We start from the raw sequence: 16,812 nt of genomic DNA, 5'->3' as shown, positions 1-16,812 counted from the left end.
ACCAAAAAGGGAACATATATACGGGCTGATCAGACCAGTTGTATAATAAAGAGGATAACATGAAACACATTAACTCACAACAAAAGAAACAAAATAGGGAGACAGATGATTCTTACTGACACCAAAGTTAAGTAATATCTTGAGAATTGCTTTTTGGCAAATAAATAAATATATTTGCTCAAATCCAGCTCATATTATAACGTAAAACATGAAATATTTCCTTATTTGCTGTAATAATGATGTATGGTAATGTAGTAGTGCCATCTTTATCAAATGTGGAAGTGTTTGTGGCAAAGGGAAGGAGGAAGTAAAGCCAATGTCACCATAATACCAAACAAAAGGGTTAATGTGTATTAAACTTTATTTAATGTACTTACCAGCTAGGTCGCTTTCAATGCAACATTTACTGGATCATATGTTTATGATCATATATGTGACTAAGATCGATCAGACAGTTTGATAACCTCAGGTAAACGAAGGGTCTTGTCGGGCATGTTTTGCTCTTAGAACCACGAGGCCATGTCAGCTTCTTGGCTTTGTGTCAGTTAATTTGGCCTCCTGCTCCTGGCGCGTGCAGCTTCTACGCCCTCTGTGATTGGTGGATTTGGACCAATGAACGCAAACGTCTGTGGTGACGTTTAGTGTCAGCGGGTTTTTGCGCGAAGGTGCAGATGTTGGCGGTCTGTAGGTCTGAATAGAGACGAGAAGAACAACTTGGCTGAGGTCTGCTCTTCAAACTAAAGCACTTGACGGTGAGAACAATGCTCTAATGCAAATGTTTAACCAGCCTTTCAGACCATTCAAACAAAGAGTTAATAGAGTCAAAGGTCGTTTTGGGCACTTTTTGCAGCGTTATTAATTATGTTCAGCATCACTGAAGTCAACTAACGGACTTTATTGTTATGGCCGCTGTTCAGTAGACCTTATTTGCACTACATAAAAATTCAGAAAGCTTTGTAAAATACTTAAAACAGCAGTATCGTGGGCATTTTTTTTCTAACGTGTTGCCACAAACTGTCAGCCAATGAGTCAATTAACACTAGGTTTGGCTGACTGAGGTTTTTGTTTTTGTTTTAGTGTGTAACGATTTCCGTGCAATTCGACCATGTTACGTTTAGCTAGTAAACTTAAGTGGTTTATTCTGGCGCTTCTTCTTTTTTGTTCCTATTTATAAAATGATCTCTTTTTCCATTCTTTTTTTCAAAATGAAGCCTTAAGTTTTTTTATTGTGTTTCTGTTAATGAGGTGTTGTACAGCATTTCTATTTCCCCCCCCCCGCCATTTTAAACATGTTGCAAAAATGTATATATGCACTCTCTAACTGTGGGCACTCAGAATCACCTTTTACACACAGTCTTCATTTCATGTGTGACTATGACTTAACTGTAGCTCTGGCTCCAGTGAGTTGGAGAACTTGATTTGCCTGACATTTCATGTCATGTTATGACTGGTAACAGAACAGATTATGTAATGTTATAATTCTATAACGTGCAACTACACAGCACCTGCTGCTGTGTAATTCTTATTTGAGGTGAGAAGATGAATTATTGCATGCACATGATCCCTCATCAAATAACAAGCAAACATATTTAGTCGCTGGAGAAATTAGGTTGTGAACTTGACTTTGTGCGCCCAAAATATTGCTCGGTATGATTCTCTAATTCCAAAGCAGGAGAGAAAAAAAGGAAGAAAGAAATGTTTTTTTTAATGTTTCTGTTATGTCATATTTGCATGCTTGACCGATGATCTATCAAAACAAGAACTCTCAGCTCCATTGATGCACTGCTCCTCCTGCTGAGAGGACACGGACATGCTTAAAAAGCACTATGACCCCTCTTTTGACCGAAGTAAAATGAACACTGGTCCATTGTGTGCAGTTAGATGTGCATTTCTTGAAACTAATTTTTATTTCTTTTTTTTTTTAAAGGCAACATTTCTGCTGAAATGGCAAGCTGTGGAGGTAGGTGTAAACCATGAAATAGTTGCTGTATGTGGATAGCTTTTGGGATAAATAAATTCTTCAGTCCCACTTTAATTCCAGCATAGACTTTAACAGTAAAAACAAGAGAATATAATAGCTAAAGCAGAAAAGCACTAGAAAAGTAGGGCAAAGCAAAGTTTCTTTGTTTCTGAAACCATATACAAGACTCAAACACATTATTCAACTATATAGCAGTAACAGGAGTCCTTTGATGTGGTTGGTGTAGCAAGTTACAAAACTGATCTGTACAGCAGCACTGTCACAGTACTTAAAAACGGTCTTTGTTTTATCACATCTTGTTTTCATTTCTTTTTCATTGGAAAAATGCTGTCACACAGAAGAGAATATTGTTCTCTTTTGGCCTCTCTGACAAAGCAGTGACCCTTAAAAAGGTAGCAGGGGGCCAACTCAACCTCCTTTAATTTTCCTGAGTCAGACAATGAATCTCAGTTAAGGCACTATCTTAGGATGGCAGTTGAGTGCTGATATGGTTGATCAGCTAACTGGTCTGTCCACAACAAGTTAGTTGAACACACTTTAGTCAGTTAATTGTTTGTAACTGATCATGTAAAAATAAACCAATATTGACTATCACTTAAACTAGTGTGTAATAAAATATCCTGTTTTACAGACATCAAGGTGAAGGAGCTGAACAAGCGTGCGTCAGGTCACGCATTTGAGGTCATCCTGAGCCCCTCAACCCCAGATCCCAAGGGAGAATTTCCATTGTCCCCTCTTAGAAAAAAGGAAACATCGCTGGATGAGATCAAGAAGAAGCTGGAAGCTGCAAATGAGAGACGCAAGGTATCTGCACAAGTAACACAAGTTGCTAACGGACGTGACCAAACAACCTCTTAGAAAACCACTAACTGACTTTGAGGTCTAGCACGTTAACTGTTAACTTACAGAGGTTCTCTTGTGTCATTTTGTCAGAGCCATGAAGCTGAAGTGCTGAAAAACTTGGCTGAGAAACGAGAGCACGAGAAGGAAGTCATCCAGAAGGCCATCGAGGAAAACTGCAACTTCAGTAAGAAGGCGGAAGAGAAGCTCAATCAGAAGATGGAGGCAAACAAGGAGAACCGCACGGCACGCATGGCAGCTCTCAACGAGAAGTTCAAGGAGAAGGTAAGCTCTTAATGTTATACCAACATATCTTCATGTTTTATGTTGAAAAAAATGTAAACTATTGTGATCCTTTTGTCCTTTTGTTAAACACACAAACAGGACAAGAAGTTTGAAGAAGTGAGGAAGAACAAGGAGTCGATGAAAGAAAGGGAACATTAATTTGTTCATACCCTGGAAAACAGTTTTTACATCTCCAAAGATAAGCTATATTTTTTTAACTGACACTTCTGCATTATTGTTTCTTGGGTTAGTTCTGATTATGCCGTTGAATCAAAATTGGTTATACCGGTTAGATTTGGTGTGGATATAATCTGACTCTTCTTAGGTTGTAGATTTTCTTTTTTCTTTGGCAGCTGTTTACACACTGTTTTGTGGTATGAACTACATTTTTCCATAAGCAGGTATTCCATTACAGTAAATTGCTCCTTGTGTTTCATACTGTTAAAATGCATTAATTAATACTGTTCTGAACTGTTGATAATGCTGTAAGTTTGAGTATACTGTATGATACCAAGGTTCGACCATTAAAGTTTGTATCCAAGTTTTAAGTTTCTGTCCTGGAGAGTTAAGTGTGTTTACCCTTCATTTCATGAAGAATGACATAATTATTGGATTTGAAGGTACAACCACACTAAGTACCTCTGTAGTATGCTCAGTGATGCTTTGACACTGCTGACACCTAGTGGCAGTGAGGTCATCTTAGTGATAGTTTTGTAATGGTTACATGTAAAAGCCCTGACTCCCAAGGGGTTACAGAGATAAGTGTTATAATCACATTTAAATTAGTTTCCTATTTTCTTCTCAAATACTGAATATTTAGTTGGCCAGATCTTTAAAATAAATCTTTCACATTTGTGTGAAAAAAATCAATGGTTGAACAGCTCATGTCCACAGTGAAACCATAAACAGTCACAGATTAGGGCAATTTTTTTTTTATTTTAAAGGGTCACTAGGCAAAAAAGCTGGAAACCAAAGTTCATCCAAGCATGTTTGTGAGTGAATTACTGGTCTGTATTTGTACAGAACTGGCCACACCCAATATACAAAAACATTAATGATGTCAGTGTCATAATGTGGACGACACAACGTTTCAGTTATATAAAATCACAACAAATAGCCTCTGAAAAAAGACATAATTTATAAAGAAAGGTAGAAGAGAATCAGAGAAATGCCTTGACACAGCCCTATTTGTAGAGAGACAGAGGAGTAACAGTGCTGCATATTAAGCAGATTGTCTTCACGTGGATGAACAACAACAGCTTGTTGCCCATGAGAGTATGGCAAACCATTTTCACGATTTACCTTCCCTTTGTCAGTCCTTCTAGAAGAAGGTCATTTTAACAAATAAGAGTGGTAAAGGTATGGAAGAGAGGGCAGAGAAAAGTGAAGGCCTTTTAGCACAGTTGATTTTATAGCCCATAATTAAAAAAGGATGCATTGTCTGCATGTAATATTATAACTGATGTGGAACAACAGAACAAAGTAGTATAGAAGTAGACCATTGCTTCACATCCCAAGGCAAAACGTTTGAGAACTGCTGTCATGTGACAATGGACATAGCTTGGAAGGTTTATGGTAAAAGCAAGGAAACACCAGCCGATCACTGTGGTAACTGATAAACATATTCATTCATTTACACCTATGGGCATATTGTAGGTTCAGATTCACATGAGCAGCATGTCTTTGGACTGTAGGGACACATATGCTCCCATCAGCACAAGACAGCGCTGGTAGACAAAGCTGTAATGTTACACTTGTATGCAGTGACACCCTCATGCATAAGCAGCACATGGGCCCAGCACTGAGTGTTACAAGCTGTCACAGTAATCGCGTTGTCACAAATTTATGTAGTGAACATGGGTTTGGTTCTGAAGCACGTAGGGTTTTGTGTTTCTGATTACTCTCATTCAACATATTGTTCTGATGACATTCCTTTGACTGGATATCAGGATTTTTACTTATGTTTTTGGCTCCTAAATTTGAATAGGCACTGATATGGCATTCTGTGTTCATGCATTAGAAAATATAATAACATTTGATTCAATAAACAATACATAGTGTCACAAAGGTTTGATGATTTAAAGTGGCTTAACACCAGGGGTATCATTTGAAAAATGTTGATAATTGAACTACACTCATGACGTGCACTGTAAACTATTTGCACACAGCAAGTCACACATAGCTGCACTCATGGATCAAGCTTTTTCCTCATCAATAAGAAATTAAAAGCCTAAATTCAATAAACAACAACAGAAACATTCACCTTTTTTTAGTTCTTATACGTGAAATGACCCACATATCAAAATCGCTTTCACTCATGTTTAGCTTGTTTTTCAAGTTTCTTAGCAATCTAATACTTTGTGGTCACAGTGTAATATTTGTTGAGGTGTTTACAAATTTACACATAGTTGTTTTTGTTTGAGTCTGTTTTGTTATGCTCACAAACGCACACACAGTGCTGCACAATCCCATCTTTGTCATGTGTTTGGAGAAAACTGCTGGACTCATCAGCCCACAAAGATGCTTGTCCCATAGAGCACTTTTCCTCCACTGTCTGACAACACAGGGGACAAAGACTGGCTCCACTCCAAGACCCTTTCCTCAGCCTGCTCATGATCATGACTTTTGCTGGCTTTAACAATATTTATGCGGCATCATTTTTTATCTGCTCTATTCCATAATGTGAACCATGTCCTGAGCCTCTGAAGTAGGCCTTTTTCAGGTTAAGGCACTGATCATCCTACAGTGAGTTTATACCCGTGAGGGCAAGAAATATTCAGTGTTATCGTAGACACACCCAGAAAATTCATCTCTGTTGGGAATATACACTGAGTAGGATGGTTTGAATCAGGGAACAATGCAGATCTTTCAGTAATACTGAGTCTAACAATGGAAGCTTTGTTACTGAGCGCTAAACAAGAGAAAGGCATTAACCATAAAACTGATGTGACCACACTAGTCAAGCAGGGAAATTGCAGGTTTTGATAACCAAATGAGCTCCAGCAGGGTTATCACAGTAACTTGGAAAGAAGCTATGAAGCCAAATTAAGAACATATGCACTTTAGGAATGCACATGATATCATGCCGCATATATGTTACAATATCAAGCATGGGGTACTATCAAAACATTATGTGAGTGTATCTTCAAATATGTATAGTTATTGTCCTATTATCTACGGAACAGCAACAGGCTTTACGACAAATTAGCTGTTACATGTTGAAAGGAACAGCTTTTGCCAAATGTGTCCCCTTAACGATTAACCATGCCTAATAGAGTCTAATAGACAGACCATGAACTGTTATATACATACCATACATACTGTGATAGGATAATATTAAAATACCCAGATAGCAAAATAAATAGGGCCCATACTTGGGCCACATGCTTCTTTTCTTCTGGCCCAATTTACAACCGGTTCCACTGCCCGAATCTGGCCCGAATACACCTTGATTGTCAGATGCTACTTCCACATCTGGACCAATTTTGGCGCACACAGAAAATCTTCCAGCTGTTAGGATAACAGCCGGACTCTGTCCAGAAGGAAGTATATGGGCCAGACTTGGTCCGAGGACTCAGGCATATGTTGGGCAACAGGTTTAATTTTGTTATCTGGGATGATTTAGAAAGAAGGATATCAGATCAGTATATAGCATAATTATTACCATCACATGACTTCTAATCTTTTTCTAATGTCTGACTAAACGTCATCATATTGTCACATATATAACAATCATATTAACTAGTCTGTTGGACAACTAGCAGAATGGGCGCCCAGAGGCCATATATGATAGAAATGCCTCATGGGAGTGCCATGCATTTTATCTGGTAGTGGAAGAATTTCTGTTGAAAGTGGGCGGGGTCTTTGGCCAGGCGACAGCAGCCATTGGTTAAAACGGTGTGTGCAGCGGCAGAAAAGAGCAGCGCCGTGTTAGCTGTTTGGCCAGAGGAGCCGCTTGTCAAACGGCCCTGTATCCGTATCCTCTCGGCAGCTGCGCCGTGAGAGCCGCCAGGCGCTGCTCCCGACACGGTCATCCTGTATCCGCTCACCCCTCCAAACAATGTTATCTATGTTCCGCACGCCTCTAAATCACTCACTGACTGCTGCATCTCAGACTTTGGATTGATTCTACCATCTACAGGTATGACCATTTTTTTATTAAAATTTTTTTTTTCTCGAAAATTCATGGTAATTTTCCCGTGATAAAGTGGCATAGCGTGAAATAGGTTCAGAGGCGCCCCGACCGCAAAAACCGTCAGTCAGTTTTCATGGATGTGCAGCGAGATGTTTTTTTTAAATTCATCTCTTAACACCGCACAGTAAAATGTTGCTTACGGAGGAATTGAAGCCAAGCCCCGAAGCTCAGAGGAAGTGTTGATGCAAATCTATATCGGACACTGGCTCTCAAATTCAAACAGACATGTCGATCAGGTGCAGGTTTGCTTTGGGGAATTAACTGCAACAGGCCCATTGCTAAAGGCCTGTGGTTTAAAAACCACACGTTGAAACATCCTTCCTGAATATAGTCGAGCATTTTCCTTTTACCCATAAATATTTTAAAGGATTGCAACCGTTCTTGGAAACGGAGGGGTGTGGGTCTGATGGGGTTATGTTACGTAAGATCTTCCCATTCATCACTCCACGCCTTTTCCTCCTGATCCTCGCTCGGCCTGCGCTCATCCCACTCAGCCCGATCTCCCTCTCTCTTTGAGGATGCTCGCCACATTTCTGAGAAGTGAACCCATAGAGATCTGAAGTGATATAAATCAGTGAAATGTTTAACTGATTTTAATCCTGGTCTCCTTATGTGTAAATGGCGCTCACATAGTATCACATAGTTATTGCCAAAAAGACTAACTCAGCACAGTGTGCAGTTAGGTTTACTATATTTAATGTTTAACTCAATTTGTTAGTGTGGCAGCAAACAGAAAATTCTTTTCTTGCAAAGCTTGCAAGGAGCTTTAAGACATATTTTCCCTAATCTTGTGTAAGTCATCTAAAGTCACTTATTTACTTCAGAGTGAGTCCAAAAAACCAGTTGAGCTATATTTATAAACGAGAAAAAACAAACAAATTATTATGATCTTAGCAAAACAGGAGATGTGAAATCATTTTCCACTGCTGTTTTAATTATTGCGACTCTTCTTCTGTCATTTATATTGTGATACCGATCCCTTCAACACTCTAGGTGTTTAGAAAATGTACTATATCATTATGTAGCCTATAGTGATATTATGATATAAAATTAATCATGGAGGATTTTATCCATTGTCCACCCCTGGATGAACATTCATCCATTATCACTCGACCGTCAAAACAACGTATGCACTCTTGTGCATTAAAACCTTTCAAATCCTACCTACACCTGTTAAGCAGAGCAACTGTAGGTTTGATTCTGTATAAAGGTCTACACTGCCTGTCATAGGTTCTATAATACCCCCTTTCAAACATTATTTTATTGAAATTTCAGCAGTTCAACTCTAGTGAATGACCTTACAGAAAACAGACCTTTTTCAGGGATGAAGAAATTGGTAAAGTTACAGCTTTCCTGCAGCAGTGTTAGTAAATGGTGCCTTTAAAGTTAATGTAAACACTTCCTACAGCTGCCCCTAACGTTTGTACTAAGGCTGTGTCACAAACCGTGTTACTACACTTTCTGCTGCATGATTACGACAGTACTGTACGGCAGGAAGTAGTATTGCTATAAGTATGATCATTATTATAGAATACAATAAGTATTCTGATACTGATACTAGTATTGGAAATGGCTCCGATACTGGATAAAATACTGGATCGGGTATCAGCAAATACAAAAAAAGTCTTTGCACTGATACCCTGTAATTCATTAATAAACTTTATAGTTTCCCACCAGGATAAAAAAGCAGTTTTCAGGAAAGTAAATCTTCTTCACCGCTCTAAAACAGTAGCCTTTGCAGCCACTGGCAACTGCTGTTTAAGAACAGCAAAGAATAATTGGTTTCTGGTAAATAGTGTAACGTTAGCCATTAACAAAATGTCAGCCATTTCGCAATATTTTATGCTGGAAAGTCCCACCAGTAACAAAGCAACATGTACAGTGTGCAAGGCTTAAATTTCAAGGTGTGGCACTAGTGCAACTAGTGTAGGAATTGTCATGCAAATTTATTTTAGGATTGGCAGTCAAATTAGATGATAAAAGAGATTATATAGCAGCTCTTCATGTATCTGTTCCTGTTTATGGGTTTAATCTGAGCTATGCCATACAACAATGATAGCAATCATATTACATCCATGCAGGGTTACTAGTATACAGCTGTTAATTTATTTATTTTTAATGCAATGGTATCTGATCGGTACTCTGTATTGGCTGATACACAAGTTCAGGTATCCGAATCGGTATTTGGGAAGGAAAAATGGCATTGGAACATCTGTACTGAGAAAAAGACAAGTAACAAAGGAAGACAGACTGGTTGGTCAGGGGTTCATCTTCCAGCAAGATAATGACCCAAAACATTAGAGGAAAAAAAACCCAGCTACATTGTCTTCAAATTGTGGACGAGCAGCACAGTCTCCAGACTTAAACACCATGGAGCTGGACAAAAGATGAAAGCAAAGCAACCTGCAAGTGCAACATATTTATGGGAACCTCTGCAACAGTGTTAAGACAAACTGTTTTTGTTCTAATCTTAAATTTCAGAGTACACTGAGACACTACACTATATACATTTTTAGTAAAACCTGGGAAAAAAAAAAAAAAAAATCTTGGGAACAAGCCAGAGAAATGAGTCAGATGCTCTATTGCCACCACGAATTACACTCTTATCCATAAGGATCCATGATGTATTATCAATTATGAAAACATAAGGGTAATTCTCTTCTACAAGTGGAAACACTTAAAGCTGCACTGATCAATATTTCTGTTGTTAATGAATCAAATGATGTGTGTAATATGAATGCGGTTAATCAGTGTGGAACATGCAGGATTATCACTCAACACTGCAGTTTGTCTCTATAGAGCCTTTTAGTCTATTTTACTCTATGGATTATTGTTTTGGTTTTCTGGCCCACTAACTTCACTCAAATCAACTTTGTAAGTGTTGTGTTTTCCAACTTGTCCCTCAGCCCTCAAGTGGCAAAAAAGGAAAATAAAACAATTATTGCAGCTTTAAGGAAAAAAAGTTAATGAAAATGTTGTTGATTAAGTATATCTATTATTTATTTGTCATTTGAGAGACTCTTATTTTATTTTCTTTATTTTTGGATCAATCATTTGGTCTCGAGAATGTAAGAAAACAGTGAAAATCCCTGTTAAAATTTCAAAGCCCTAGGTGACATCTTCAAATGCAATTATGTAAAAAAGAAAAGCAGGAAACTAGAAGCTGAGAATATTTAACGTTTTGTGTGGTAATTGACTTAAATGATTGAATTGTTGTTGATAATTTTTCTGTTCACTGGCCCAACACCTAATGCTTTTCTTTTTTGTAATAGTGGCCGTGTTGCAGGAGCAAACTCACAGTAGTCTGTCCATGCATTTACATACACATGCAGATGCAAACAGTATCTGACGGCATCTGAAGGCCAGACAGATATTGACTTAACTGACTGTTCGTTCATTCTGTCTGCCCCCCCCCCTCTCGTCTCCAGTTTGCCATGGCGACGGTGGTGATGGAGCAGATTGGTCGCCTGTTCATCAATGCGCAGCAGCTACGTCAGATCCCTCAGCTGCTTGAGTCGGCCTTCCCCACACTGCCTTGCACTGTGAAGGTGTCTGACGTTCCCTGGGTGTTCCGCGAGCGTCACATCCTCACCGGCTACAGACAGCCGGACCAAAGCTGGCGCTACTACTTCCTCACCCTCTTTCAAAGGCACAATGAGACCCTCAATGTGTGGACCCATCTGCTGGCTGCCTTCATCATCTTGGTGAAGTGGCAGGAGATCTCTGAGACGGTTGATTTTTTGCGAGACCCTCACGCTCAGCCTCTCTTCATTGTCCTCCTGGCAGCCTTCACCTACCTCTCCTTCAGTGCCCTCGCCCATCTCCTCTCTGCCAAGTCCGAGCTCTCCTGCTACACCTTCTACTTTCTCGACTATGTAGGAGTCGCTGTCTACCAGTATGGCAGTGCCCTGGCGCACTACTACTACGCCATAGAGAAAGAGTGGCACACTCGAGTGCAAGGGCTCTTTTTACCCACAGCAGCTTTCTTGGCCTGGCTTACTTGCTTCGGCTGCTGCTATGGCAAATATGCCAGTCCTGAGATACCCAAGTTCGCCCTCAAGCTCTTCCAAGTGGTGCCCTCAGCCTTGGCTTACTGTTTAGACATAAGCCCTGTGGTTCACCGCATCTACAGCTGCTACCAGGAGGGCTGCTCCGACCCAATTGTGGTGTACCATTTCTATCATGTGCTCTTTTTCTTAATCAGCGCCTATTTCTTCTGCTGCCCTCACCCAGAGAGTTTGTTCCCTGGGAAGTGTGACTTCATCGGGCAGGGCCACCAGATCTTCCACGTGTTCGTGGTGGTGTGCACCCTGACGCAGATCGAAGCACTGCGCACAGACTTCACAGAGCGCCGCCCCCTCTACGAGCGTCTTCACGGCGATCTCGCACACGATGCAGTTGCACTCTTCATCTTCACTGCCTGCTGCAGTGCTCTTACCGCTTTTTATGTACGCAAGCGTGTACGTGCCACTATCCACGAGAAAGAGGAGTAACAATTGAATTGAGTTTAAAAAAAAAGAAAGAAAAAAGAGGTCTAATTTATTTTACTCTGTAGTGACCGTTAATTAAAAATAATTCAGATGTTTTTGTCAATGAAAGTTATCAGTTTGTGACAGTGACTTATGACTATGTCTTCTCTGTGATTTGCCAAACTACAGTGAGCTATAAAAGTGATTTTTAAGGTTGTGTTTTTGTGACTTTCACTGAGGAAAAGGGAATCTTGTAATTTGTCGGTAGCAATACAGGTAGTACTCAAACACTGCAATGAGTCCTTGCATCTTTAACTGCTCTTTTTATTAGTCTGCAAGGTTTTTATTTAGCCGTAGTCTAAAGGAATGTTTTACTTTACAATACAAAAATACACTTTCTGTCAAGGTGAGCAGAAAACTAGAGACCGGTTTCTTAAGATGCCTTTTTACCTTATCACATTCAGAATAATCTCACTGTCTTAATCAAATTGTAGCATTTCAAATCATGCAAGCATTTATTTTTACAGTCTGCAGTCCCATAACATTTTGTATATTGCAGTCAGACAATTCCAATCCAATTTAAACTACGTAGGTATTCTTACCTACCTTTCTGACATAACGTTTTTCTTCCTTTTGATTCTGCCCCTCTCTTTACGGATCAAAGCAGGATTTTATTTCTAATTTATCAAGGCAAATGCAAATGTTTGAACATATTCTGGGAATGTTGAGAACCCAATTTGAAAACCAAATATTGTACCTCATATTAAAAAAAAAAAAAAAGGAGATGTTTTTTTTCTGTGGGTGATACCATTCTGTTGAAAATGAGGCTGGCACTCAGTATTGGTAAAGAGATGGATGGTAGATTACTGATGTCTTTGTTGTTGTGACAGTGTTAATCTTTTTTTTATTCAAAGGGCTGGAACTTCAGCTTTTGCCTTTTCACATCCCATGATATCAGTGCTTTTGCGTGCGTTGTTTTCATTGTTGGTTGATCAGATTTGAGACACAAAAAGCTGTGTCTGACTGGTGTTCTGCTTTTGGTATATTTTGTTTTCGTATGATAAATATGTATGTGCCTCTACGCATGTCTTTTGGTATATACTGTGGATATTAAGTGTGTGAATGTCAATGAAAGCTTAGCCCTCCACTTCTTTCTTACCCTGTAAATAAGATGTTTTTCTCTACAAAGTCGTTTGCATCCCATTTTCTCTTTATCCAATACCATTCAGACCTGAATGCAGTTTTTCTTCTGGTGCAATATGGCACACTCATGTTGTGCTGTATCCTTTCAGAGTGTATTTTATGTTCAGTGTCCACCTGCCTATCAGATTTTATTGGTTATGAATACACCATTTAATATTGCTGCACTGTAACTCTGAAGAGACCCTTTATTTTACTTTTTTTTTTTTTTTTTACTTTTGTCATCACGCAGATATGGCTCACTGGTTGCTTAGATTTCTATCTCGCAAACTTTTAAATGTCAGAAATGATCTATATTCATTGCAGCACTCTCTGTTCATGATGGTGTTTAATGTGCCAATGAATCTGTTATTGCTTCAGTGATGGTACTACTGAAAGATAAATTCAGAGACAGAATGTCAGAAGTGACAAGTTGATTTTTAAATGATGTCTTGACCTGACTGCAGACATGTTACCGGTGAGATTTAACCTCAACTCCCCTAAATATGAACCTTCTAACTGCTGACTTTGGCACTACTGACCTGGTCTCATCATGCACTGCCTGAATCAACACTGTACATACTGTAGCTGACAACACTGGCTATGTTTACATGCATGGAGGTGTATGCTGTTGATGTGGTTATTCTGGTCCTGTGTTGATTCTCGAAAATGTCATAATGCAGAGTAACCTGTACTCCAGTTCAGGGACACCTCGTAAAACACTTCCCTTTTTGAGCAATAAATGAGTTGACAACAAAATTGAAACTCATATATGAGACTCATATTTGCCATGTAGTCTAATGCTTCAGTGAGTTTTTTTTCTTTTTTTTTTTACAGGCTGATCATATCGAATTGGCAAAAGAAGCCTGTAAATCTCACATCAGCCCTGGCTGTGACATAAGGTTATTGTCCTCATCATCAAAGGGACCAAAATGATTAAAACTGGGATTATAATTTCTTTCCCCTGTGTTAGAGATAACTCAGTATTGTTCAAACAGGGAGGGAGCAGCTGGAAAGTATAACCCTATCCCGTTTAATAATTAGATTGTTGGTGCAACTACTAAAGATAATCTAAGTTGCTGCCAATTAAACATGATGAAGATCTTAACTGGAATATGGCTACCAGTGTGTGTGTGTGCATGTGTGTTATGTGTGTGTGTGTGTGTGTGTGTGTGTGTGTGTGTGTAAACGTAGCCTCTGATGCCAACCAAGGTTTCCTTTTATCCCTTTATGAAAGCAGGGTGAGAGGGACCAGAATGTCTTCTGCCTCTGAAAATATGAAATATGTGTGGCTGACTGTACTAATATTCTGTGGTATTTAAGAAAATAAAGTGTTACAGTAACTTCAAATTCTCCTATTCTTTTTTTTTTTTTTTTTTTTTTTACAGGTTAGGCATATACGGAAAAGCCTTAATGATTTGCGTCTTATGGGTCGCTTAAAACCTAATTGTGAAATTGAACCACAGCAGAATATCTTGACATTTAAATACCAATGAATTTAAAGCAATGAATTCTTTCACTTTTAAAACAATTGTTATGAATTATTGTTTAAATTCCGCTCTATTAAATTTCTCGATCCTTACAGGTTCACTTTTTTTTTTAATTCACATGGAAACTATTGGATTAAGAAATTGTAAAGTAAAAAAAATAAACAAAGTTAATCAAATTGGACAGGTTCTACACAGAAACTCAACATGAAAACTTTCAAGGGACATTCAAGTTACTGAAAAAAAAGTAAATTGAATTAGTTAGACCTTTGCCTTCAGTCATATGAGCCGAAGGAAGAGAAACTCAGGGGAGCGACAGGAAATTCTGCACATTACATTTATTAACCTCAGATAATGAGCAAAATCACAAAACTGTGAATGAAATTTCAGAGAGGCAAATTCAAACCACATAAATTCAGATAGATGGTTTGCAGAGTAAAATATTTTAATGCTACGACTTCAAAGGTATTCAGTGCTCACTGTCGGTTACATTTTACAATTATTTATTTTAGATTTAAATTATTATGGCCTGTCTTTGTTTCCACAGATACATCTTAATCATGATATATTTCAGACAAATGGAGCCTCATAGTGACTGAATCTCACATTTACACATTCAGGTCTATGCAACATTAGAAACTGAAATTTAAAATCTGGGTGAGATTTAAAGTTTATAAAGGCTCATTTTAAGAGCATTTCACTGTAAATCTTAAGTTTTTATTTCCTGACACACAAAAAGTATGTTTAGATGCAAGATTTGCTGATGTCTAACTGGGGACTGCAGATCTATTTCCCCTCTCTTTTCACTTTGCAGACAGTAAAACTGCCTTTAATGCAGTTAAAAAAAAACAAACAAAAAAACCCATAACCAAATTAATTCAAAGTAACGTTATATTGTCACCAAAATGTACAGTATGCAGTTAATTTTATTCTCAGATCCCATTACTGGAAGAGTAATGGGTCTGGACTATATGTCATGAGGTGGTAAATGTAAATAATGGGCAGTAAAGACAGGTCTAGTCTAAAATCTAGCGTTTCTCAGGCAGACCTCAGTTATACCTTTGTCATCATCTTTATACCACCAGAGGGCAGCCTTGTTGTTTGGTGAGACAGTCACAGTTTGACAGCAATGGTAATACTAAAGCACCCTGAAAGGATTGTCTCATTGTGGGTAAAACTGACTCTGAAGAGGTATTTTGAGGTGAAAGGGTTTTCTGTGAAGATAAAACTTGTTTAACTGATGATTAGCTCTTTTCTGAATGGTTTAGAATCATAACAAGAGGTTAATCACAAAAATATATTACATAGAAACTTGGTAAAAGCATGGCCTCCACAGGTTGACTGTTAAACATCAACAAATACTGTTGATAATAACATCATGTACATTTTTTACTTAGTTTAAAGTGAAATGGCTTCACTGGCTGACAAATCCAACAACAGCCTATTCAGTAAAGGGCCTGAATCACTCCCTGAATGAGCAAATGTTAATATTTAAATTAGGTAGCTCATGTTTCAAAGGTTTATCAAAAAAAAAACAAACATGGATGAAGCAAACCATTATGAGTCTGTTGGCCTATTTACTGCTGCAAGATGACATATGCGCCATTGTGTTGGTCCCACTGTCTGGAGTTACAATGGCAAAAAATACAAAACAGATGGTTCTCTGTTTTGTACAGTACACAAGAGTAAAGTACAGAAAAACATGCAATTATTTTCTTTTCGGGCAAACAGCTCTAAATGGTATCAAGCAAGGGGGGAAAAAAAGTTACATCACCTGGAGTTCTCCTGGACAGACAAGCACAATCACTCTCACAAGATCTATTTCACCCCACAACACTGACATTTACGAGAGTGAATCTTTCCATTAGGGGGCACAAACGATCTGCATATTCTGCCAGACGCATATTACTAGTGTATCACAGCACTTGCAAATGAACTTACAGGTCAATCAAGAATTTTTTTTTCTAAATGCATTTTTATTGATGGTGATGCCCTGCTGTTTTTACACATCAGGGTATTCATTAGGCCATCTGCAGCCTGGACTTTTAAACAACATATGTCATTTCCTTTGCTGAATTAAACCCTCTGTGTAAATGGACAGCAGTTGATTATTGCTGTAAACATTTTGATCATAGTCTAAGAATAATATAACATGAATAAATGTAATGCTTTTCATGCAGATGCTCCATCAGGAACAGTAATTGTAGCGGTATCTCACTCTACAGCCTAATGGGTGGCACATATAGTTTATGTATGAATGTTCTGTATGTGTGGATATAGTGGCTCGGGTGCTAACACTTGTTAACACTTGTTTTTGTTTACATATGCCTGTATTTATGTTTTCTGTCCCAGATTGGTCTAAATGTGCGGACGTTT

At 38.5% G+C, this 16,812-nt stretch overlaps 2 protein-coding genes across 2 annotated transcripts; both read left to right on the top strand.

The window, feature by feature from the left end:
• The first annotated feature begins 657 nt into the window (after nt 1–657).
• Nucleotides 658–3,654, top strand: stmn1b (stathmin 1b). Its single transcript, XM_023419713.2, has 5 exons — nt 658–752; nt 1,928–1,960; nt 2,613–2,785; nt 2,915–3,106; nt 3,206–3,654. The coding sequence occupies exons 2-5, from the start codon at nt 1,945–1,947 to the stop codon at nt 3,263–3,265; spliced, it is 441 nt and encodes a 146-aa protein (XP_023275481.1). The 5' UTR covers nt 658–752; nt 1,928–1,944; the 3' UTR covers nt 3,266–3,654.
• Nucleotides 3,655–7,070: 3,416 nt separating this feature from the next.
• paqr7b (progestin and adipoQ receptor family member VII, b) lies at nt 7,071–14,299 on the top strand. The gene is made up of 2 exons (XM_023419873.2): nt 7,071–7,247; nt 10,730–14,299. Exon 2 carries the CDS (start codon nt 10,736–10,738, stop codon nt 11,792–11,794), a length of 1,059 nt encoding a protein of 352 aa, XP_023275641.1. The 5' UTR covers nt 7,071–7,247; nt 10,730–10,735; the 3' UTR covers nt 11,795–14,299.
• Nucleotides 14,300–16,812: the final 2,513 nt, after the last annotated feature.

Source organism: Seriola lalandi, unplaced genomic scaffold (genome assembly GCF_002814215.2).
Source record: "Seriola lalandi dorsalis isolate HSWRI2012SDOR001 ecotype SW California unplaced genomic scaffold, Sedor1 jcf7180002054609, whole genome shotgun sequence".
NCBI lineage: Eukaryota > Metazoa > Chordata > Actinopteri > Carangiformes > Carangidae > Seriola > Seriola lalandi.
Note: the sequence above shows the minus strand (reverse complement) of the source record. Positions and strands in the feature narration are given on the sequence as shown.